Source organism: Lissotriton helveticus, chromosome 1_1, assembly GCF_964261635.1.
Source record: "Lissotriton helveticus chromosome 1_1, aLisHel1.1, whole genome shotgun sequence".
NCBI lineage: Eukaryota > Metazoa > Chordata > Amphibia > Caudata > Salamandridae > Lissotriton > Lissotriton helveticus.
In genome coordinates, this window is record NC_136057.1 from 1,419,800,161 (window position 1) to 1,419,826,534 (window position 26,374).

At 47.6% G+C, this 26,374-nt stretch overlaps 1 protein-coding gene across 7 annotated transcripts in view; it reads left to right on the forward strand.

The window, feature by feature from the left end:
- LOC144826634 (beta-1,3-galactosyltransferase 2-like) overlaps window positions 1-7,328 on the forward strand; it is a 37,766-nt gene extending 30,438 nt beyond the window's left edge. For 2 of the 7 annotated variants that reach the window (XM_078685212.1, XM_078685193.1), the window contains exon 2: window positions 5,849-7,328. In XM_078685212.1, the coding sequence (XP_078541338.1) occupies window positions 5,904-6,872 (969 nt within the window). In that variant the 5' untranslated portion in view covers window positions 5,849-5,903 and the 3' untranslated portion in view covers window positions 6,873-7,328. Of the gene's footprint in view, window positions 1-1,910; window positions 4,255-4,303; window positions 4,538-5,848 lie in introns of those variants that run through there. The other 5 variants (XM_078685177.1, XM_078685203.1, XM_078685187.1 and 2 more) reach the window with 5 other exon arrangements.
- The last annotated feature ends 19,046 nt before the right edge of the window (window positions 7,329-26,374 follow it).

The following is a 26,374-nucleotide window of genomic DNA, read 5'->3' on the forward strand; positions in this document are numbered from 1 at the left end:
CTCAGGAGGTCGGCTAGGCAAGGAGTCCAGCCAGTCATTCACAGCATCCGGCCAATCAAAGAAGAAAGTTCGGTCATTATACTCAACCCGCAGCCTGGTCGGAAAAAGCATAGCGTAGCGCATCCCCAAGTCCCTAAGACGCTTCTTGGCACCACGAAATCCCATCCGCTGCTTCTGGACCTGTTGGGAAAAGTCCGGATAAAAGTTCACCGTGGCATTCTCAAAGGCCACCGGGCCCTTCACCCGTGACGCCTGCAGGATAGCGTCCCGATCTCTATAGTGGAAAAGCTTTGCAACAATAGGTCTCGGCGGGGCACCCGGCTTACCCTGGCCCCCCGGAACACGATGTGCACGCTCCACTGTGAAAAATTTACTAAGGCCAGATGGAGAAAGGTGGTTTTGGATCAGGTCTTCAACCAGGAGATCAACCGAGTGGGGTTCTGGGTTCTCCGGCACACCAACCACGCGAACATTACAGCGACGTGCCCTGTTTTCAAAATCTTCCAAGCGCCGGGTCATGAAATCGTTCACCCTACGGAGATTGCCAATCTCCGTCTGTATCTCAGAGACGTCCGCCGTAAGGCTGGATGACTTGATGTCCAACGACTTCACCTTTTAGTTCGTTTTGGAGAGATCGGCTCGAATTAGGTTCACATCGATAGCCACGGTGTCAATTTTGTGGGCCAAGGTTTCATACTGTTGGCCTATTGACTCCCTCATGCCAGAAATGGCGCCCATGATGTCCTGCAAGGAAGGCTCCGTCGACGCATCCACGACGTGGTCAGACGCACTGGGACCGGGCAGGGCAGCTCCGGGGGACCCCTTAGAGTGGGTATAACGGTCCATGACGTTAGATTGGACCGGACCCCCGCGCAGAGGTGTCTTCGTCTTCCGCGTCTCCCGGTCCCCTCTGCCCGCCATTTTGGAGATGCGTGACAAGGATATTCACCCGGGTCAACGGACCGGGCACCAGGAATGGAGGCCTCGGGACCAAAGGACCGCAACAAGAGTATCACTAGGATAGAAGCAGCCAAATAGGAGAATAGGCCAGCCAAAGGCCCGACAGCCGACTCGTGCCCTGGAGCCAGCTCTGGCCCGACCCTCTCGCCGATGTCCCAGTCAGAGGCAGAATCGAAACCGAAACTTAAGAAGGGGACCCACAAGTCCAATCCCCCTGCCGTTGTTGTTCAACTCCAAGACGGCCACCGAACCTCACCCAGACCCGGGCGCACCTCAAGGGCGGAGCCCAAAAGTTCAATTCACCATAACTCAGGCATCCGGTGTCAAAATAAATTTCTGAAAGGTCCAGGTAGATCAGCCCAACGTCCTCTATACCAATCCTCGCGAAAAATCAGGATTTATGCAGGATATTATGCCGGGAGCGGCGGGGGTCCGGGGAGCGCTGTGCTCACGCGGCCATCTCGGATGCCCGCCAAGCTCCTCCTCCATTAATTTAATTTTGGTTTAACGTTGACTGGAGGTTGAGGTGAGCTAGATGTTTTTGTTCAACTTTTCTAAACTAGCAGATAGTCACTTACCTTAATCTTTCCCACACTGTATGTCAGCCTTTTTAAAATGTTTACAAACAGAATCAAAATGTTGCTGTTGCTATCTCGCCGAGAAAGTTTGGGTAAATCTGGATAGGGTTGATGCCTTTGACAGTGTGCTTAAGGGCATGAATTTACTAGTAAACAAGGACATATTTTGCCATCTGAATGTACCATACCTAGAGGAATTCTCATAAAGATCATAGTGAATAAATATTGCTATGTAGAAATTAGTAAATAAATGCACTGACAAAGTAGTGGGGTAAGTCCTCTCCTTGGTTGTGTCCATAAAATTGATCTTTTGTCCTGAGTTTTTGTTCAGAATTTTGACCCTTTGCCCTGATTTTTGACACTTCTGTCCAGAATTTACCTCCATCTCAGTTGGTTACCCTGCCTCATCTCCACGTGTGTCATGCTGCGGGATGCTAAGAAGCACTTGATGCGCAAAGCAGCTTTGCTACACCTCGTCCACCTCCTGGCAGGTTGCTGGCTGAAGTGATTAAGGGCGTTGAAGTCCTTCTGCCCCTGAACAAAGAAAAGTCTCAGAACCTTGGAAAGGTTCAAAGAGTATCCTTTTCTGTTTTGTGATAGCATGTGCAGCATGTGGAGTGCTGTAAGAATGGATGGTAAGAAGTCAAAGGAAATTGTTGAACCTGAGAAAGGGAATATGACACATTATATATTCAGTGCCTCATTTACAAGCCCATTGTGCTGCAGGTGCGTCACTTTTTTGGACACAACGGTGGTGAAGTGTACCTGCCCATAATTACACAGCCATGTAAAGTCTCCCTGCGTGGGGAGGCGTAGAATTCTGATGCATTCTCAGTTTTACAAAATGTTGTATATTTGGGAATGGTCAAGTTCCATGGATGTTGCATGGGAACACCCACAGCAACACCCATGGAATGCCACTTTCACACAGAGTAATGCATGAAAGGGGCCCATATATACAAGCCCATAAAAAGTCATGGAGGGTAATGTTCAGTAATAACATAATGTTCTAAACTCTAAAAAACACAGCAATTCTCCAGCTATAGGTACAGTAATCTCAAGTAGCTATAACTCATGCCCAAGGTAACTAAAACCTGCACCCTCGCCATGGCCTGCTAATTACCCCACATATGACAACTTTCATGACATCTTTTATGACATCATTGATTATATCACTGCAACATTTGCAATGAAACTATTGATGATAAAACTGTGCACAGGTGGGGCGAGAGAGTTATTGTTACCTTACTGCATGCAAATTAGTATTTCTAGGGGGTTCTACTCTTGTTCAGTACGTAGATGATTTGTTACTAGCATCTCTTTCTCATCAACCCTGCCTGCAAGATACCATTACATTACTGACTCACCTAGCTAATCATGGCCATGAAGTTTCTAAGGATAAATTACAATGCAGCCAGTTAAAGAGTATTGATTATACCATGATATTTCTGACAGGACAAGGCATATTTCTGCTGATGGAGTGAATGCACTGATGGTAGTTCCTTGACCAGTGGCTCACTCTCACATTCATTCTTTCCTGGGAATGGCCGGTTAAAGTCGTCAGTGGGTTCCATATTATGCTGTGTTTACCAAACCACAGCATGGCCTTATCAAACTGGCAATTTCTGACCAGGTCACTTGGACAGCAGAGGCAGAGAAATCTTTGATTGCATTGAAACACCAGTTTTAGCCCCTGCACCAACATTAGGTCTCATTGACTCTACTAAACTGTTTACCCTCTATTGTCATGAGAAAGATTCCTTTCCAATGGGAGTCTTGACACAGAAACATCGGGATTAGAACCACCCAAATGCTTACTATTCCACTATAATGGATCGTTAAGCTGTCTTTTTTCCATGATGCTTGAAAGCTGTTGCTGCAGTGGCTGAATTAGTGCAAGTGGCAGAAAATATTGTTCTTGGTGTTCCCTTACCAGAGTAAGTTCCTAATACTGTACTGTCATTATTACAGAAAAATAAAAGACAGAACAGTACTACTGCTGGATTAGCCAAACATAAGTTGATTCATCATGTATGTTTCATCCTCATAATACTCTTTCTTTTGTTGAAAAAAAAACATAAAAGAGATGCATAATACAAAATATAATGTCTGTCATAAATTTTAAATTAAGTTAAAAGCTTGAGACATACACATCTGGATCATTTATAAGACAAGAGTATACAGTCAACAGACCAGGGGTTAGCCTTTCTTAATCCATAAAACGGTTCAGCAGCACCCCCTCCCCCCCAGCGCCTTGAGAATCTCGATTATGAGTAGTTGGGCAATATAAACCATGATTGATTGATTTATTGATAAATGCAGCAGGTGAGAGGAGACTGAACTTCATTTATTTATTTTTTTGTCCGGGATATTACAAAATCAGACATAGATGGCTGGTCCAATTGTGCAGGAACTTAGGCACACAGCAATGTAAAGAAGCATTCACGGCTACTAAAGTACAATACTGAACTCCATTTTGTTTATGCTGTATCCCGTTTTTTAATTTCTATATGGTGGGCACGAAAAGTCTTCTTAGGATCCAGTAACGGATCTAATATTGACGAGTCTTTTTATTCTCTTTAAGCTAATGTTATCCATTATTAAATGCTTTATAAAGAAAGCTGGCAAAGATATGCAAGAAATACAGTAAACCGTGATCAAGCAAATGCTAGCAATACAGAAAGAACAGGAAATAGAAGAAAAGAATGAAATAATGGTAATCTTTGCAATCTATGTAATCTTTAATGTATCAAATGGGGGATCATGGAAGTAAACATTACAATACAGCGCTGCATTCTCTATTGCTTTTTTATTCTCTCTTTTAATAATTTACTGAGTTACTTTGCTATATGAAAAATGTTAGACATGTTAGTGCTACATTCAGGATTGAAGGATGTGGTTTGGAACAATAGACTGGCCAGCAACCTGCAGAGATATAGGAATCAAGTTGCGCAAGGAAGAGTGGCAGCTGACACTGGTGACAAATAACCACTGTACAGGTATTCTGAGAGACAATGGAACAACAATTCTGGGAAAATAGGAAGGAGAGGGGACTGGTCCGCAAAACAACTGATGTCCTAGAGCATAAGGTCATATGGTTGCATTTCAGCAAAGCAACATGCATTTTTGAATTTCAGGCCAGTGAGATCGAATTGGACCGTGGTCAAGGAAATGATTAGTTAACAATGAATTATTCATATCCAGAAAATTGAAAACATATTTTACTGCCACACTGATGTAGATTTCCTTGTTCATAAATAACAAATAATAATCAATTTGAAGGATGATGTGGACATGCACATCATGTATTTAGTAATGAAACAGAACTAGTGCCACATGTACTTGATGTTTATCAGCTGTGAAAACTAATGTTTTTTCTTTTGAGAATTTGAGAATGTATAAAAATGTTAATGCTTGAGTAATAGAGAGAGCTCTTACAGCGATTCTTACCAGAATGAACTCCAATGACCATTGCAGTTTTTATTAAAATACTTCACGCTGTTACCAGAGGACTACTGAAATGTATTGAGGGAGGAAGATGTTGTTTTCTTCTACAGCAGTTGTGTTATTTTATAATTACTGGACAGTGTTTTTATACATGTAGTGCAGGCTTTTCATTTTATAAAGACATAGTAAGTCATCTATGACAATAAAAATGCTCAACCTCTCCCCGAACCACAATTGCATTAACCATATGTTGTAAATTGGTCTTAACCAAATTTAAATTATGCTTCTGTCATTCAAGTAATTTCAGGAATTTTATATTACTCTTGTTTCATGAAATTCTCAATATTATGCCATATTACATGATTTTGCGGAGTTTGCAGTGCAAATTTACAGCAAATGCACAGGAAAACAGCTTTTGTTCACAGTGCTCTTCTTTAAATGCATCTTCAAACCAGAATTTGCCACAAGGATGCATTTGACACTAATAGATGACTCGAAATGACAGAATTTTATTTTGTGCAATTTTGCCATAATTTCACATAATTACGCAAAAGTAGATTATGCCAAATTTTACACATCCCTAATTTTTTAGGGAAAAAGTTTCCATATTTATTGATTAAACATCCACAGTGATACAGTGCATGGCATTCTGAAACAAAGCGCCTAGAGTTAGAGTTTGACAGATTGCCTAGTCCATCAAACCGTAGCAGAATCCTCATTTCCCAGAACCTTTATTTCTCAGCAGCAGCAAGCCTCATCTGTGCCTGTTGGAAAATTGTGCTCTGCTGCTTGCTTGTATTATATCTGAATGCCTGTCTTTGTTCTTCCTTTGTAACACTTTTTTTTATTTTTGTGCACTGTAGATACACCACCAACCTGAAGCATTCTGACAGAAAAAGGAGACTGTGTCAGTAACAAATGCAAAGAAATTTCAAAAAGGTCTACATCAGAGTGGTTATGGTCGTCTCATTTTTGGTTAGCTGGCAAAGTTACAGTATACACAAAGCCAAATCGATAAGTACACTTTTTGTCACACCAAGCGTCGAGGTGCCGATGGAACCGCCACAGAAGAAGTTTTCATTCCTTTTTGATGAGGCTCACAAGTGCATGGGCCGCACACCATTCCTATTGCTGTTAATACCCTCCATTTCAGAAGAAGCTGCCACCCGGGATGTAATTCGGAAGACGTGGGGTAACGAGACATTGATGCCTGGCGTTGACATCATGAGGATGTTTCTTCTTGGTGCTCCTCAACCACCTGCCGTCTTTGCAGCTAAGCAGGCCTTGTTGAGGAAAGAGAGCGCTACGTTCGGGGATATCATACAGCAGGACTTCATGGACACATACAACAACTTGACCTTGAAGACCACGATGGGCATGGAGTGGGTGGCCACCTATTGCCCCAATGCCACCTATGTCATGAAAATTGACTCCGACATGTTCTTCAATCCATTTTTCCTGGTGAACCATCTTCTCCAGCCAAACCTTCCTGCTAAGAAGAACTACTTCACTGGCGCTGTCATAAGGCAGGCCAAGCCTATCCGTAACCCAAAATCAAAATGGTTTGTGTCAAGCGATATCTACCCCAAAGATGTTTACCCCACGTACTGCTCAGGAACAGGGTATGTGCTTTCAGGTGACCTGGCTGCAAAGATTTACCACATTGCTCCTGAAGTGACAACCATCAACATGGAGGATGTATTCATGGGATTGTGCTTAGAGAAACTGCAGATACAGATCACCAATTCCACAAATTCTATCTTTAATATGAATCGAATAGGGTATGAGCGGTGCAAGTTTACCAAGTTGATCACACTGCATCATTACACAAAGGAGGATATTGAACATCTCTGGCCAGATTTTGTGGATGCATTAAAGAGCTGCTGAGCTTTGCACAAACAAAAACCAACTGGAGGATACTATTTTGGCCAAATATGAGACCTCAGAAAGCCATGCCAAACTAAAGGAGTTAGAAGAATCTGCATGTAGGCTCTACATTTGGACATCAGCTGGTCAGATTAAAAATTGCACTTTCAATGAATTACTTATAGGTTAATGATGTATGCACTTTCAGGGAGATTAGACAACACAACAATATTGGATGGAAAACGTCAAATCAAACTGAACATTGATATCTACTCAGAATGAATTTCAGCAGTCTTGGCCACGTACTAATAGGGACAATCCAGCCTGAATCGCCAATCCGTGCTGAATGAGTACACGGGTCCCCAAGATGTGTTTCAGCCATTCTGGGCTTCATCAATGAAGTGCATCAAGGAAGACTCTGTACATAAGTGATGGATGGAAATGCTTGAATTCACTTTAAACACAGATAATTAATTACTCAGGGTTCATTTGATTCCATCATTTTTATTCATTTGTATGGTTGGAGAAAGGATCCAATCATATCAATTAGGTCCACCCTGAAAGGGGGAAGTTAAGAACGAACTGATAGGCCATATGGGCCATACTGAACAGGATCGCAGGCAAACCCAGACATATGCCAATTCTATTTCCGCACCTTACCAAAATGTGGCATGAGCTTGAGGGATATGTGTTGACATACATGTGTCACTTAGGTTCACTCATTAAAACAGCACACATAAGTGATGAATTGAAAAGCTTGATCCTGTCTAAATCGCTGGTAATGACTCAGGGACATTCATTCCATAATCTAAGTTCATCTGTGACATTACAGATAGGGACCAACTATATAAAATGTTCTTGGCCCCTTTCCTATGGGAACTACCCAACTCAATTGCTAGCCCATCTTCCCCTCTAAAAGGGATCACAAGCAATCCCTGGCATAATTCAGTTTTATTTGGGCTCACTGGTGATGTACAGCTTGAGTAGCAGCAGCTAGTGACTTTTCAAGGCTGTGGGGTATAAAACTTGTGGGTGAGTGTGACTTAGGGGCACATTATGATGGAGGATTTTCCGCATCCTCCGGGCCGGCGGAAGCCACCGCCGGCCCGGCGGATGCAGAAAATCCTCCGCGGACCCACCAAAGACCCACCGCCACATTAGGATGGCTGGTGGGTCCTGGTTTCAGTCCGCTGCTTTTCCGCCGCGGTTGGCTTACAACCGCGGCGGAAAAGGCCTAATATGGTGGCGGTGTCTCCCAGACACCGCAAGCCATATTAGGATGTCTGGAGTTCTATGCCTTTACACGGCGGCATTTCTGCCGTGCAAAGGCATACGGATTTTTGTTTGGGGGCCTGTTGCGGGCCCCCAGGGGTGAAGGGGGGGTTGGGGGTGCACATTGGGGGTACCTATGGTACCCCCCTGCATTTGCATGCACAGAGCGGCATGCAAATGCACAGCTTTCATTTTTAATATTGCAGCGGGTGCTGCTTCAAGCAGCTCCCGCCGCAATGTTAAAAAAAGAGGATATGACCGCCAGAGTGGCGGTCACATCCTAATTGCACATGAGGGAACGTCGCAGCACATACGGACTTTCCCTCCTACACAGGGCTTGCGGACGGACGCAAGTCCGTCCGCGATCGTAATAGGCCCCTTAGTGAGGGAAGCGAGTGATGCCAGTGATGTTATAGGGGTTCGCAAGGAGGGTCATTTTGAAGGTAATTTTGTTAAATAATATAAGGAAAAACCAATAAGCAATTCTGAAGGTGCCCCATACATTGCAGCATTACATATTTTAAACAGTTAATGTAGAGTGCAAATTGTTAAGGTTTATGGGGCTAGAGATCCAAAAGTAGGAATAGTGATTACCTCATTGCAATTTTGTGCAAATTGCAATTATGAAATCACTATTCCTATTGTATGAAAAGATTTTGAGTATCATTACCCATCGCAATATGACCTACCTCATAAATATTAATGAGGTAGGTACCAATTTGTTACCCAATGGGATTCGCTGTCATGACAGGGATGGTGGCCTGATGGGGTCAGCAGACCACTATGGCTGTGATTGCTTTTATATAAACCAATCTTATTTTTTTTTAACACAGCCTGTTTTTCTTATAAGAAACTTTGAAGTTTCATTTTTTAAGTGAGGCAGTGGACCATTGCATGCTCTTAAAAAATATTTTTCCAACAAGTAAATTGCAAATGCTAAGCGACCGAGTTTCAGTCGCAATTCATGTGTATATATCATTCCAATTCAGTATTAGGAAGGGACACTCTCAGCACACCCCTTCCAAATACCGAATCTTAAAACCCAAATTGTGATTTGGTAGCAAGTTACCAAAAATCAAATTGGATTTTGTACATCACAAAAAGCATTTTTGCACTCACAAACATTTCAATGGCCGTTTGCGAGTGCAAAAATGCTTCATACATCCAGCCCTTAAGTATCTTACAATGGCGGTTCTCCAGCAGGCATTGGCAAACTTTGCTCTCATCTGTGACAGGGATGGGACTTCATCCCTCAGACTTCCTTGCAGCAGATGGTGCCAGATGGCTTCACATTATGCTTGAAAGTGCCATAACGATCCCGCAGCCCGGGTGTCAACAACAGCGGTTTCATCAGCCTCCATTGCCAAACTTTGCTTTCTCCCATGACTACATCCCCCAGCCACCCCTGCAGCAAGCAGAGCCAGAGGGCTATAGATCATGCTTAAAAGAGTCATAAGGATCCAACAGTGCGTGACGCACCCCAGTGTGTGCCCGGGTGAAGTCTGGTCCAATGCTGGGCCCGTCTTCAACCATCAGAGACTGGCTGGGCCACCCCCTCATGGCAGGGGCTGGTGTTAATTAGTACTGGTGATTCTATCTGTCAAGTTTGCTTTGCTCCGCTGCCTTGGCTTGATGATCTGCTCTCCCTGTGCACCTTAATCAGAAATCATGGGTAAAAGGAAACAGATCAGGGATAAGGACAGTGGAACTACAAAGAGTCACTAGGGTACTTTGCTTGATCCATTTTCAGCATGTGCTGTAGTGTCATTGCTAAAGAAATTGACTTGGCAAAGAGGCGGTTGTCCCTCAATCAGGACGTGGGGCTGAGCAACCCAATATCGAGTCTGGTACCTCATCTCCTCGAAGTCTCTGATGTTGGTTCCAGTCATTTTGACAGTTTACCTCTTGCTGCTGCCACAGCTCAAGCCCTTCAGTTCTCCCCTGGTAATCTATCAAAAAATCTTCTGAACCATGCTGCTCCTACAAATACTAAGGGGCAGATTTACAATAACTGGCGCATCCCCAGGGATGCGCCAGTTATTGTGCGTCACGGCTCCGCCACCATGGATGCACCATGCGTGATGCATTTGTGCCGTAAAGGCGGCGCATTGCTGGAGTTGCGTTGCGCGACGCAGCTCCAGCAAGGCTCTAGGGTGCCCTATCTTTCAAATACTGCGTCAATCCTTGCGCAGGGTTTTGACACAGCATGGGCACAAAAGTGACCGAGTGAAATCTTGTAGATTTCACTCAGCCACTATTAGGAGGAGTTCCTGCGCAGGAATGCCCACCCCCCCTGCGCAGGAACGCCTACTTCTGGCACAGGGCTTTACAACATGACGCATCTCCCAGATGCAGTACAAAAGAGGGTGGTGATGGACGGAGCATCTGAACCAATCAAACACTCACACCCAGTCAAAAGATCTGGGTTTGATCCATCACCGTTCTTTAGCCTACTCTGCCACCCCAGTTCAGACATGGCTATATGCAAATCAGTCTGACCCTGTGCCTCATGGGAACAGTCCAGCCCGAACTGCCAAGCCATGCCTTCCCTGGACCGGAAACAAGCTTCCGAGGACCGGTTTCTGGCATTCCAGCCGTAATCAGCCCGGCTTGCTTGAATCCAGTGGCAAAGTGAGCAAGGGACTCACGTCTGAGCATACCCTGCCACACTTATGGCGGCTAAAAGCGGTACAAAAGGGGGTGGTGATGGACGGAGCATCTGAACCAATCAAACACTCACACCCAGTCAAAAGATCTGGGTTTGATCCATCACCGTTCTTTAGCCCACTCTGCCACCCCAGTTCAGACATGGCTATATGCAAATCAGTCTGACCCTGTGCCTCATGGGAACAGTCAAGCCCGAACTGCCAAGCCATGCCTTCCCTGGACCGCAAACAAGCTTCCGAGGACCGGTTTCTGGCATTCCAGCCGTCTTCAGCCCGGCTTGCTTGAATCCAGTGGCAAAGTGAGCAAGGGTCTCACGTCTGAGCATACCCTGCCACACTTTTGGGGGCCAAAAGCGGTACAAAAGGGGGTGGTGATGGACGTAGCATCTGAACCAATCAAACACTCACACCCAGTCAAAAGATCTGGGTTTGATCCATCACCGTTCTTTAGCCCACTCTGCCACCCCAGTTCAGACATGGCTATATGCAAATCAGTCTGACCCTGTGCCTCATGGGAACAGTCCAGCCCGAACTGCCAAGCCATGCCTACCCTGGACCGGAAACAAGCTTCCGAGGACCGGTTTCGGGCATTCCAGCCGTCTTCAGCCCGGCTTGCTTGAATCCAGTGGCAAAGTGAGCAAGGGACTCATGTCTGAGCATACCCTGCCACACTTATGGCGGCCAAAAGCGGCACAAAAGGGGGTGGGGATGGACGGAGCATCTGAACCAATCAAACACTCTCACCCAGTCAAAAGATCTGGGTTTGATCCATCACCGTTCTTTAGCCCACTCTTCCACCCCAGTTCAGACATGGCTATATGCAAATCAGTCTGACCCTGTGCCTCATGGGAACAGTCCAGCCTGAACTGCCAAGCCATGCCTTCCCTGGACCGGAAACAAGCTTCCGAGGACCGGTTTCTGGCATACCAGCCGTCTTCAGCCCGGCTTGCTTGACTCCAGTGGCAAAGTGAGCAAGGGACTCACGTCTGAGCATACCCTGCCACACTTATGGCAGCCAAAAGCGGTACAAAAGGGGGTGGTGATGGACGGAGCATCTGAACCAATCAAACACTCACACCCAGTCAAAAGATCTGGGTTTGATTCATCACCGTTCTTTAGCCCACTCTGCCACCCCAGTTCAGACATGGCTATATGCAAATCAGTCTGACCCTGTGCCTCATGGAAACAATCCAGCCCGAACTGCCAAGCCATGACTTCCCTGGACCGGAAACAAGCTTCCGAGGAGCGGTTTCTGGCATTCCAGCCATATTCAGCCCCGCTTGCTTGAATCCAGTGGCAAAGTGAGCAAGGGACTCACGTCTGAGCATACCCTGCCACACTTATGGCAGCCAAAAGCGGTACAAAAGGGGGTGGTGATGGACGGAGCATCTGAACCAATCAAATACTCACACCCAGTCAAAAGATCTTGGTTTGATCCATCACCGTTCTTTAGCCCACTCTGCCACCCCAGTTCAGACATGGCTATATGCAAATCAGTCTGACCCTGTGCCTCATGGGAACAGTCCAGCCCGAACTGCCAATCCATGCCTTCCCTGGACCGGAAACAAGCTTCCGAGGACCGGTTTCTGGCATTCCAGCCGTCTTCAGCCCGGCTTGCTTGAATTCAGTGGCAAATTGAGCAAGGGACTCACGTCTGAGCATACCCTGCCACACTTATGGCGGCCAAAAGCGGTACAAAAGGGGGTGGTGATGGACGGAGCATCTGAACCAATCAAACACTCACACCCAGTCAAAAGATCTGTGTTTGATCCATCACCGTTCTTTAGCCCACTCTGCCACCCCAGTTCAGACATGGCTATATACAAATCAGTCTGACTCTGTGCCTCATGGGAGCAGTCCAGCCCGAACTGCCAAGCCATGCCTTCCCTGGACCGGAAACAAGCTTCCGAGGACCGGTTTCTGGCATTCCAGCCATCTTCAACCCGGCTTCCTTGAATCCAGTGGCAAAGTGAGCAAGGGACTCACGTCTGAGTATACCCTGCCACACTGATGGCGGCCAAAAGTGGTACAAAAGGGGGTGGTGATGGACGGAGCATCTGAACCAATCAAACACTCACACGCAGTCAAAAGATCTGGGTTTGATCCATCACCGTTCTTTAGCCCACTCTGCCACCCCAGTTCAGACATGGCTATATGCAAATCAGTCTGACCCTGTGCCTCATGGGAACAGTCCAGCCCGAACTGCCAAGCCATGCCTTCCCTGGACCGGAAACAAGCTTCCGAGGACCGGTTTCTGGCATTCCAGCCGTCTTCAGCCCGGCTTGCTTGAATTCAGTGGCAAATTGAGCAAGGGACTCACGTCTGAGCATACCCTGCCACACTTATGGCGTCCAAAAGCGGTACAAAAGGGGGTGGTGATGGACGGAGCATCTGAACCAATCAAACACTCACACCCAGTCAAAAGATCTGGGTTTGATCCATCAACGTTCTTTAGCCCACTCTGCCACCCCAGTTCAGACATGGCTATATACAAATCAGTCTGACTCTGTGCCTCATGGGAGCAGTCCAGCCCGAACTGCCAAGCCATGCCTTCGCTGGACCGGAAACAAGCTTCCGAGGACCGGTTTCTGGCATTCCAGCCGTCTTCAGCCCGGCTTGCTTGAATCCAGTGGCAAAGTGAGCAAGGGACTCACGTCTGAGCATACCCTGCCACACTGATGGCGGCCAAAAGCGGTACAAAAGGGGGTGGTGATGGACGGAGCATCTGAACCAATCAAACACTCACACCCAGTCAAAAGATCTGGGTTTGATCCATCACCGTTCATTAGCCCACTCTGCCACCCCAGTTCAGACATGGCTATATGCAAATCAGTCTGACCCTGTGCCTCATGGGAACAGTCCAGCCCGAACTGCCAAGCCATGCCTTCGCTGGACCGGAAACAAGCTTCCGAGGACCGGTTTCTGGCATTCAAGCCGTTTTCAGCCCGGCTTGCTTGAATCCAGTGGCAAAGTGAGCAAGGGACTCACGTCTGAGCATACCCTGCCACCCTTATGGCAGCCAAAAGCGGTACAAAAGGGGGTGGTGATGGACGGAGCATCTGAACCAATCAAACACTCACACCCAGTCAAAAGATCTGGGTTTGACCCATCACCGTTCTTTAGCCCACTCTGCCACCCCAGTTTAGACATGGCTATATGCAAGTCAGTCTGACCCTGTGCCTCGTGGGAACAGTCCAGCCTGAACTGCCAAGCCATGCCTTCCCTGGACCGGAAACAAGCTTCCGAGGACCGGTTTCTGGCATTCCAGCCGACTTCAGCCCGGCTTGCTTGAATCCAGTGGCAAAGTGTGCAAGGGACTCAAGTCTGAGCATACCCTGCCACACTTATGGCGGCCAAAAGCGGGGCAAAAGGGGGTGGTGATGGACGGAGCATCTGAACCAATCAAACACTCACACCCAGTCAAAAGATCTGGGTTTGATCCATCACCGTTCTTTAGCCCACTCTGCCACCCCAGTTCTGCAATGCCAGAAACCGGTCCTCGGAAGCTTGTTTCCGGTCCAGGGAAGGCATGGCTTGGCAGTTCGGGCTGGACTGTTCCCATGAGGCACAGGGTCAGACTGATTTGCCTATAGCCATGTCTGAACTGGGGTGGCAGAGTGGACTAAAGAACGGTGATGGATTAAACCCAGATCTTTTGACTGGGTGTGAGTGTTTGATTGGTTCAGATGCTCCGTCCATCACCACCCCCTTTTGTACCGCTTTGGCTGCCATAAGTGTGGCAGGGTCTGCTCAGACGTGAGTCCCTTGCTCACTTTGTCACTGGATTCAAGCAAGCCGGGCTGAAGAAGGCTGTAATGCCAGAAACCGGTCCTCGGAAGCTTGTTTCCGGTCCAGGGAAGGCATGGCTTGGCAGTTCGGGCTGGACTGTTCCCATGAGGCACAGGGTCAGACTGATTTGCATATAGCCATGTTTGAATTGGGGTGGCAGAGTGGGCTAAGGAACGGTGATGGATTAAACCCATATCTTTTGACTGGGTGTGAGTCTTTGATTGGTTCAGATGCTCCGTCCATCACCACCCCCTTTTGTACCGCATCTCCCAGATGCGTCACGTTATAAATACCCCGCAGCATGGCACTGGGTTTGCACCCCTGCTGCGTCACAAAATTGACGCAACCGTGGCGTAAATGAGGGGCAAGGGGCTTGTAAATCTGCCCCTAATCCTTGCCGTCCCTGAGGTACGAAGAAGAGGAAAGAAAAACAGGGGGTCGTATCTTTGTCAGCTTCAAAACATAGATCAGCTGCTCATTCGGCAGGCAATTTCTGCACTCTGGCAGGGCCCACATCAATACAGTCAGAGACAACACCCCCAATCACTGGTGGGGTAACGGAGCAATGTCAAACTTTGTTTGGGTGAGCGCCATGGAGAAAGTCAAATCTATTGCGACTTCTTGAATTGTTTCCCTGGTGGATAAAATTCAATTCAAATCTTTATTTCGGTTAGAACAACCATAAAATAATAAAATACAGTTACAATAAAATCAAATTCCATCATAATCAAGTGGATGTCAATACATAGATGAAAAGTTTGATACATAAATAGGCTATGGGCTCAATACAAAGTTATCTCTAAGGGGACACACAATTTTACCAAACATTAAAAGTTTGCCAATACTATTTAAGTCCGTCCAACACTTACGTACACAAGCAAACATCGATGGGAGAGGAAGTACAATGTTAAAATGTTTAGAATAATTACAATAAATATTATTAAAAAGGAATACCAGGAACTAATTTTTAATAATAAAAACATTGTAAAAACTGTGCAATATTTAAAATTATAACAGTTTATAAGGTGTTACACCAGGTACATATTAAAACTAAAGTATATTAATAGAACTTCAATACGAAGCCACCACTCTTCGCTTGATTACATTCAGTCAATAGAAATTTTTAAGACCAGAGTGTCTTATCCTTACATATCCGATCATTAGCTGCTACATTTTTAAGCCATGTCTTTTTCGGACCATCGCCACAGCAAGGAAAAAGCGGCTTAAGCTAAAGACAATATAGTCTGTGACGTGTCACCTTTAAACACTCTTTTCCCTTCCTTAATGTGCCGAAGGCCTAAAAGGCGACAGATGGGTTTAATCCACTCTTTCCTGGTCTGAAGGTATGCCGGACACAAAAATAAAACGTGGGCCTCATCCTCCCTAACACCCATATCACACAATTCGCAGGTTTCTTGGAGAACATTCCCCAAGGAGCCTTTATTACAAGCCCATTTTGAGGTGTTAGATTTGATTTGTAGAATGCCATAACGGTACTTTAAATACAGTGATTTGTCCATAGTAGGCAAAATTTCATCCATAAAGCATTCAAACTTACTTTCAGCTTTTACATCAAAAAACTTGAGCGTCAGTGTTCCAACTTTGGAATTTTGTAACAAGGAGTTATGAACGTATTCCCAGTACCTTGTCTTTAACAATGTTTTACAGGATTGGGTTAGGGAGTCAGGATCTGTCCAAAAGTAATATAGACCCAGCTTTAAAAAACAATTTTCAATATGAGTTAACCATGGCAGCCGAGTCGTATTCTTTATTTGCATTACTTCCTTTAATGCTTCTCTATAGTCCACTAATTCGTCCGTAGACCACAGACGAATCCAGTATAATAGCGGACTTAGGGTGGCGTGGTCATCGGAACGGCGTACATTGAGGTCCCAGAAAAGAGGTATTGATGGGGTGCTGCCTGGAACAGCTAATAGTTGTCTAAAAAAGCTGTTTTCATGTATTGAGAAGGCATTTCTAACTGCATAACCCCACAATTCCGCCCCATATAAAGTAGCCGACTGAGCTTTATACTTAAAAAGCTCAATTGCAGGGGATACGGCTCTAGTATAGCTGTTCTTATGCCTTCTATTTATAGGGGTCTGATTTTGTGATAAAATTAATTTAGACTTTTCAATTTGCGGCTTCCAATTCATTTTGTATCTAGTGTAATACCCAAGTATTTAAAATGATGCACCTGTTCAATCTTTTCATTATTAATAGTAAAAATTGTATTAAAACCCTTATGGGGGCTAATCATCATAACCTTTGTTTTGGACGAGTTAATTTCAAGGTTTTTGTCCAAACAATAAGATCGGAAATTATTAAGCAGGATCTCTAAGCCTTTTGGGGTCTGGGAGATTAAAATGGTGTCATCGGCAAATAACAAAGCCGGAACGGCTTGACCACACAACTTGGTAGAGTCATGCTCGCAGCCCAAGAGGGTGTCCGGAATGTCATTAACATAAAGAGAGAATAGGGTCGGCGCCAGCACACAACCTTGCCTGACGCCTCTCTTTATATCTATTCTCTCTGTTAGTTCACCATTGGATCCCCACCTCACTCTTGCGTAATTTCCCTCATGTAGCCTAATAAGTTGTTTAAGAATTTTCCAGAGGACCCCCAGATCCCTTAACGATGACCACAGTTTTCCCCTGGGGACCAAATCGAAGGCTGCTCTGAGGTCCACAAAAGCTACATATAAATGAGAGTTCCTTATATTAATATATTTCCATATCAAACAAAAAAATGTAAAACCTTGATCTACAGTGCTAATTTTAGCTCTAAACCGGCCTGGTTTTTTGTTAAAATAGAGTTTTCCTCAATCCACAAATTTAACTTGCTTAGTACTTGGCGAGCAAAAACCTTTTGAAGGACGTCTATCAAACTGATAGGTCTGTGATGCGCTGGGTTAAGCCTGTCTCCCTTTTTAAAAATAGTCACAATTTCTGCACCACGCCAGGTCTCCGGGATTGCGGCACCTCTCGCAATCTCGTTGCTGAGTAGGTTAATACACGGAGCCCACAACAGGTTCTCATGTTTCCAAAGATCTCCCGGTATTTTAGCGGGACCTGGTGCTTTACCCTGTTTGATTGCATTATTAGCTGTTATAGAATCAATCAGGCTAAATGTTAAGGGTGTCTTGCATAGGTTTGATCCTATGTCTTCCTCTATGCACTCCTCATCATTTCCACCGCATGAGTGTAACTCGGAGAAATGTTTGACCCAGATTTTTTCTTCCAGAAACCTGTCCCTGGATGGTATCCCTTCTTTCTTGCCCCTAGCAATAAGATTCCAGAATGAGGTCTGGTCTTTTAATTTACATGCTTGCAGTAAATCAGACCAGACTTTTTCGTCCCAGCCCTTTTTTGCTAGTGTAATGTTTTTTTTGTAATGCTTCCATTTTTCTCTAACAGTAGATATGTGATTCCCTTGTACAGCTCTTATTAGTTCTTCTTTGGCCTGACAGCAAGCTTTGTCATACCAGAGATCTTCCTTCATACGGGTACTTTGGCCAGACTGTGCCCGTTTAGTTACTTTAGAAAGTATCTCGCTAAGCTGTGGTATCAATTTCCCATGCACTTCTGTTAGGGAGGTATTCTTAATGTTAGTATCAACTAGCGGTGCCATGAGCTTTACATAGAGCTCGTAGATCTTCTTTGTCATAATTGTGTTTCCCATAACAACGGGCCATTTTAAGGACCTACTGTTGTTAGACTCTAGGGGGTCATGGGACAAATCATAGTTTGGGGGTACTGGCTCCATAGGAGGCTTAAATAGTGACCTGGAGATGGTCAGGCAGAGAGGGTAGTGGTCGCCTCCTATGCGATAATCCACCGCCAGGTCCAAAATCATTGGCCATAAGCTTAATGAAGCCATTAGATAGTCTAAATGGCTAACGCAACAGCCCCGTCTAAAAGTAGGTTTACTCAGACAGTCTGATGGTAAATGCCCATTACAGGGTCGTGAGCTATGTTCCACTGTCATTCTCAATAATTGCAGGGCCCCTTTTGTGCAAGCTATTGGAGGGATGGCCTCAATGCCTTGGATGTTATTGGCATTGTCTTCCAGCTCAAAGACATCTTCTAGGCCCATCCCGCCCCGCTGATCACGAGCGGAGGCGATTTATTGGCGAATATTGGATTTTAGACTTTTAAATAACACTGTTACTAACTGATTTCAAAGTTATGCAGGTTCTGACCTCTTTTTGCTTCTACGGGTGAGTTGCCGACTGGGGCTGATCGCATTCTCGGGGAATCCCAGCGGTAACGGGCGCCATTTTGGCTTGGGCAGTACTTTACATCATAGCCCTGCCACTCCCCCGCCGCTCCGCCCCTATTTAGGAGCGCGTTTCCCTCTTCCTCCTGTGTTTGACCAGTGGCCCGGTGGCAGTGGGCTGGTTGGTCATACTTTGGAGAGTTTCCCTGCTTCCCACACATCCCGCCCCGCTGATCACGAGCGGAGGCGATTTATTGGCGAATATTGGATTTTAGACTTTTAAATAACACTGTTACTAACTGATTTCAAAGTTATGCAGGTTCTGACCTCTTTTTGTTTCTAGGGGTGAGTTGCCGACTGGGGCTGATCGCATTCTCGGGGGCTCCCAGCGGTAACGGGCGCCATTTTGGCTTGGGCAGTACTTTACATCATAGCCCTGCCACTCCCCCGCCGCTCCGCCCCTATTTAGGAGCGCGTTTCCCTCTTCCTCCTGTGTTTGACCAGTGGCCCGGTGGCAGTGGGCTGGTTGGTCATACTTTGGAGAGTTTCCCTGCTTCCCACACATCCCGCCCCGCTGATCACGAGCGGAGGCGATTTATTGGCGAATATTGGATTTTAGACTTTTAAATAACACTGTTACTAACTGATTTCAAAGTTATGCAGGTTCTGACCTCTTTTTGTTTCTAGGGGTGAGTTGCCGACTGGGGCTGATCGCATTCTCGGGGGCTCCCAGCGGTAACGGGCGCCATTTTGCCTTGGGCAGCACTTTACATCATAGCCCTGCCACTCCCCCGCCACTCCGCCCCTATTTATACGGACAACATGAGGCAGCGCAGCGGGCGCGCCGGAGGCGCGCCGGAGTCGTGCCAGAGTCCTGCCCGTCTGCGCCCGTCCGCGGCCGGCCGGGGCTAGGGGCAGGAGATCCTGCAGGTCTTATCTCCTACTCATCGTCTCAGCTGCGCCTTTATTGGGTCCCCGGTAGCATCAACTTCTTCACTACAGCTTATCTACACCATCTTGGCCTCCATCGTCTCCCTTCTAAACCTCCCCTTGAGGTAGCACCTCCGCTAGCATCCCCGGCCCCTTCACTCCCCCCCCGCTCATTCTCCACCTCTTGCCTCCCCTGCTCAACGGCCCACTACCTCGGCTGCCCTCCTTAACACGAGGTCTGCAGTAAGTCACCAATACGAGATAGCCGATTATATCGATTCCTATGAACCAGATCTCCTTTTTTTAACCGAGACCTGGTTCAAGACTGACTCCACGCCCAACGTACTTGCCGCATTACCATCTAACTATTCCGCCATTCGTGCAGACCGTTCTGAAGGCAAGCGGGGCGGTGGAGTGGCCTTAATAGCCCGTGCTGATCTCAACTTTCAAGCCCTCCCCTCTCCCTCTATCACCGATGTTGACCTTCTTGTAGCCCGCTCTACCTCTCATCAAGTTCCCCTTACTTTTGTTCTTATCTATCGCCCTCCCCAGCCCACTCCTTCCTTTCTCCCTAATATTCAGACCCTTTTGGCCACCTTGGCAGTTAATAATTCTTCTGTATTAGTTTTAGGGGACCTCAACTACTGGCCTAACGACCCTGCCGAAACCCCACAATCTAAGGAATTTACATGCCTTATGGAAAGTTTTAACTTTGTCCCGCTCATCCATAGTCCCACCCACTCACATGGCCACACGCTCGATCAAATTTGGGCACTGAACATTCCATCCACACCTCCTACCATATCCCCCTGCTCATGGTCGGATCATTTTATTATCACTCTTTCCCTTACCTGCTTAAACCTCCCCTACCCAAAAACACCTGGGTTCGGAAATGGGGGAAAATTGACATGCCCTCCTTTTGTTCTACCCTGACCAAGACCTGTCCTGATTTATCCGACCTATCAGTCGTCCCGCAGTTGGCCGTCATTAACAACTGGCTCACGACGGCAGGCGATGAATTTACCCCTCTCAGGCGGCTCTCAGTTAAGCGGACCCATGCAGCCAATCGTTGGTTCACTACTGATCTTAAAGAAAAAAAACTAGCCGCAAGAAGGGCTGAACGAACCTGGAGAAGAACCTACGACCCTGCCCAAAAAACAATCTATTTGGCCATCTTGCAGACTTATAAAAAAAGCATCCTGGAAGCAAAAACTGAATATTACACAAACAGGATAATGGTCGCGGAGTCACAGTCGAAGGAAATCTTCTCCACCGTTCATGAGCTTGCCTCATCTTCCAGAGCCACGGCTACTATCCCCCCGTCCCAATCCCTCTGTGACTCGCTCAACGAGTTCTTTATAGACAAAGTTATTAAAATTAAACAAAACACTCCCCCGCCCCCTTCCACCTTTGTTGACCTTTCCCCCCCCACCACCACCGCTAAGCTGACCAAAATCCCTCTTCTAACTACTGACACTCTCCTCCCTCTGCTACACCGGGTCAAATCAGGCTCTCCCCTGGACTTTGCCCCTGCTAGTATTCTTAAGGAAGTTTACCTGGCTTGCCCTACCCCCCCTCTAACCCTTCTTAATGCCTCACTCACCCTTGGTCATGTCCCCAGCCCACACAAATCGGTGGTCATCATCCCTATCCTAAAAAAATTGGACGCCGATCCCTCCCTTCCCTCTAACTATCGCCCCATCTCACTCCTTCCCTACCTTGCAAAAGTGCTTGAAACTCATATCAGCACTACATTAAGCACTCACATTGAGGCAAATCACTGCCTCTCTCCCCGTCAAGCTGGTTTTCGTCCCCTGCATTCTACAGAAAAAGTGGTCATCTCAGTCATGGACAAGCTGCGTGAAGGTATCGACATCAACCTTCCGCAAGCCTTGATTCTTTTAGATCTATCCGCCGCCTTTGACACGGTGGACCACACCATCCTCCTTAACCGTGTCAGGGCGGCGGGCATAGAAGGCCTGGCCTTCTCCTGGCTGGAGTCTTTTCTTGCTGGGAGGTCTCAGGCAGTCCGGTTGGCTGATTTTAAGGCGACCTCTCCAAAAGTAGAATGCGGGGTCCCCCAGGGTTCATCACTTTCCCCTCTTTTGTTCAACCTTTATATTTCTCCCTTCATTTTTATGTTGCAGCAACTGGAGGTCACCGTGTTTAATTACGCGGATGATCTCCAGTTAATCTTCAATCTGTCTCACTCACCTTCATCTGCTCTGAATGTTCAAACTATCATGACCCTCATCCAAGATTGGATGAACTGCAGCCACCTCAAACTTAATCCGGATAAGACCGAACTGGTCTTGACCGGAGGTGGCTGCAGTCCGTGGTCTCCCTCCTTTTGGCCCCTTTCCCTCGGAACCCCCCCACTCCCCGTGGCCAAAGTAAAAACCCTGGGAATCTTTCTTAACCCCCAACTCACTGTTCACCCACAAGTCAGTTCGGTGGTTTCTTCCTGTTTTTTCTCCCTTAGGGTAATCAGGAAGGTCTCTCGCTTTTTCACCCCCTCAGCCCTTAAAATCATTATGTTAGCCATGGTACTATCCCGTATAGACTATGGAAACATAGTCTATAACGGAGCCCCTGCATATCTGACTCACCGGCTACAACTAGTGCAGAATCAGGCGGCCCGCCTGATCCACGGCCTCCCCAGATATCATCGGGCCACTCCACTACTCAAAACATTGCACTGGCTTCCTGTTAGAGAGCGTGCCCTGTTCAAACTCGGCTGCCTTGTGTACCAGGCCAGATCGGGCACTGCCCCCGAGTTTATTTGCTCCCTCATCAAGCCATACTGTCCAGGCAGAGAACTTCGCTCAGCCCACTTGGCCCTTCTTACCATCCCCCGCTTTAAAAAGCAGAGGGCTGGCGGAGCGAGGTTCGCTGTCCTGGCTCCAACCTTTTGGAATTCTCTCCCCGTTACTTTACGCACCTCACCCTCCTACCCTTTGTTCCGAAAAGAACTTACAACTTTTTTGTTCACACTAGCTTATCTGACCTAACTTCTCAGCTGCTGTCTGTCCACTGATCACCACTAGCGCCATGAAACCGCTGGGTATGCGAGCGCTGTATAAATGTTTTTAAATTCAAATTCAAATTCATAATTGGTTCAAACTTCCTATTGAAGTCTCCTCCTATGATCAACATGGTTTTGTGTTCAATACTAGAGATAATATTATCTAGCTGGGCAATGGTCTCTGACTCTTTTTTAGATGATAAGGGTCTATTGTAGATGTTAAAAATACACACCTCCCTTCCCTTTGCATCTTTGAACTTTATGACCAGGATATCAGGGCTATTGGAATCTATTTGCTTAAAATCAATGCTGTTGGACTTGGCCTTTCCCCCGAAATTTTTCGCTTTTGACCCCCTTGTCTAGGATGTCTCCCCCATGGTACCGATTATTGTATAGGCCATGAGAGGTGTGAGTTGCCCTGTTTTAAAATGTAATGTCACGAAATGGTGTGCAGGAAATATTCTCCCATTTAAGAAATGCACCTGACTGAAATTTTCTGTATTTAAAATGGATGCCATGGCCATGGGTTTTGCCACCTGACTGCCGTAGGTCAGCGGTCTAGATATTATTACCCAGCCACCCCTAGCTTTTGGAGGGAAGCCTGGCACCCAGGGTGCTTAACCCCTCCCCTTGAGCCAGTTTAGACCAGTTTTGCCAACATTCTAGAAGGTTCTGGTACTGCCTGGGAGGAGGGTATAAGTAAGGGGGATGTGCCACCAGAGAGACACACAGGGCTGGGACAGGAACGTGAGGGGACCTGCTGCGAGGTGTTACCACCACATGGGCCTGTGAGCTGGGCCCTGCACCCCTCAAACCCCCCCCTCTTCTGTCCCCTAGGTCCCTGATGCTGTTGGGGCCCATGAGCCACGCAAGTGCTGAACCAGGAAGAAGGTGAGGTGCGCTGTATTTAGAGGGCTAGGGAAGGAGCCCCAGAGAAGAGGAGCTGAGGTCTGAGTGCTGTTTGCCCGGGAGGGTGAAGAATGGCTGCCTGGGATGTGCCTGGAAGACCCGTCTGCCCATCTGGACTGCTGAGCCCCGAAGCGCTGTGAAGCCCTGAGCGCCATAATTTGCTAAGTGCCACCGGAAGCGCTGTGACTGGAAGCGCTGGAGCGCTGTGTGGCCTGAGGGAACTGTGTCTATTGCAAGCGCCGCGGGTGCCTACCCCGTGTTTTGGCACCAGTATGTCCGTTTAAATTGGAGCGAGTGCCTACCTCGCGTTGCGTCATCCAAATCGGAGGGAGCCTACCCCTCATTGCTACTGTCATTGCCGCTGAGGAATCACCGCCGCGGCCCGGCCCGGAGTACTGACGCTGCCCCGTGCCACCTGAGGACATCTGGACCCCCCCCCGTTGCTGGGGGTAATGTTGCGGCGGCCCCCGGCACCAGGAGAGGCCCGCCGGAATGGGGAGAGGGCCGCGATAGGCCTGAAGCCGGAGAGGCTGGCATCACGTGGCTGGGGCGCCGGTGACGTCCCTGACCGTGCCCCCAGCCCGCCGCGAACCGATTGGTTGGCGCTGCCGCGCCCCCGGGAGCCGCGTCCTGATTGGCTCCCGGTCTGAGACCAGCCCCAGCAGCCGGGAGAGGCTTCCCGGAGGCCACTTTAGGAGTCCCGGGCCCCAGTGAGGAAGAGGGGCCCGAGTGAAGGCGAAGGAGGTGCTGCAGGGCCCCCAGTGAGCGGAGGGGAGCCCCTGGATCGGGAAGGCTGAAGGAAGCCCCGGGTCCCCTTCAGGAAGAGGAGGGGCCCGGGTGACACCGCAGTGAGGAGAGAGCGGAGGGCGGGAGCCTACCCTGCCTCCGCCGGCGAGGGAGTGCCCCAAGTGTTGCGGCAGGTCCCGCGGCTGGCTGCCAGAGCATGGAGGGGGCCTCGAGGCAAATTGCCGGTGCCTGCCCCCTCCGCCTCGGAATCCTGGAGAAGACTGAGGAGGCTGGGGAGGACCTCGGAACCGTCGGTGAGTGGGGACTGTGGGGTCCCAGTGTCCGTTGGTTGGGGGGCTGGAGTCGGGGCACAGGATCAGAGCCCTCCCCCCACCCAGGGCCAGTGTTTTGTTGTGGGGACTCACCCCCAAGGACAGGGGTGCCCATACCGGGGACAGCGGTGCCTAATGATACACATGGCACCAGGATATGCCTACAGGTCAGGCCGAATGCTTCCAGGCTAGATGTTGGCCAGAACTGAGTTCCACTGCTACAGTCCCCTGCTGAATCAGTGATCTGCTTGTCCCCAACTGAGTTGAAAACTGGGTGCACAGTGACCGGGTTATAGGAAATGTTTGATTATCCCTGCCCATGATGGAAGGTGTCTGGCCTGGGGTCCCCATGGTACCTTTGATGCCTAGCGTGTATGCCTAAGGTTTTAGTGAATACAAGGTGCCTACTTACCTGATGAGATGGTTATCTCCCCGGCCTAAGGTGAGGTTGCCGATGGCTAATGTTGCAGATGCTAAGGTATATGGATGTTTTCCCCCAGAGGGTTGATGTTAAGCTAGTCCGGGCCCCGTGTTATGCACCATATGTTGTTGATTCTCCTAAGGTGCTTAGGTGAAAGGAGTTCCTGCCTGACGTGTTATTCCAGGCCCATTGTTAGGCTCCATGCTAATGAGGAAGCCTTGATGTTTTATTACAGGTGTCCCGCCCCGGCATTGAGACCGATGCCTAATGTTGATGCCCTCATGCTTTCATGCAGGTCCCGGGCCGAGTAGTTATCGAGTACCGGTTGATTCCTAATATGCTGTTGAGGCCCTGTGTTCAATGAGTTAGTGCCTAAAGTTGGATACCCACAGGTTTAGGCATTACAAGTTCTGCCTTGTGTTTTATACCCACAGGTGGATGGGGGAGTAAACCTTGATGTGCCTTCTATAACAGGTGTTCCTGCTTGATGTTGATGCTGGGTGATTCCTATTCTTTTTGGCAGGAGACGCCAATGCCAGCTGTTTTGGGTTCTTACCCCTAATGTTTGATTTTTAGGCTTAATGGGCTTCCACGCCAAGTGTTTTCTTCCCTCACATTGATGACACTGACGTTACATGCCAAGTGCTAACCTTTTTATATTTCAGCTGGACAATATGGACTTATTTACTGATTCAGCCTTGTTCCCAATTCCCTTGTAAATAACCCCCCGGGCAAATACTGCCCTGGCGCTCGCTAGCGCCTTGTTGTGATTGCGGCCTATGTTATGTTTTACCTTGCAGGTTGGAGTCAATAGAGAACTTACTCATTTTCCAACTCAAGCTGGTGTTGTGCCTCTTTTGTGGTGTGCCTGGTGTGTCGTCTGTGGGTACTGCGTGAGTGCTTCACATGTCCTCCGAAGTTTGGCCTGCCCGCTTAGTTCCGTGCTACCCCCCTGGAGATTTGGTAACCCCATTTCTTACAAATGCCCAATGTAATCTTTGCCCAGATGATCAGGCCACCAGAGGTTCTTCCTTTATTTAGGTTAGTGGCTGGTATGTGGAACGGCCTGTAACCTATTTTGAAATGTTTTTCCACTCCTCATGTTTCTTGGAACAGGATGAGATCCCCATTGTTGATATAATCGTGCCAGGCGGGGTCACTCAGATTTTTCCTCATTCCAGCGATGTTCCAGGAAATTATTTTAACCTCAGCGGGGACCTTGCCACCCAATATTT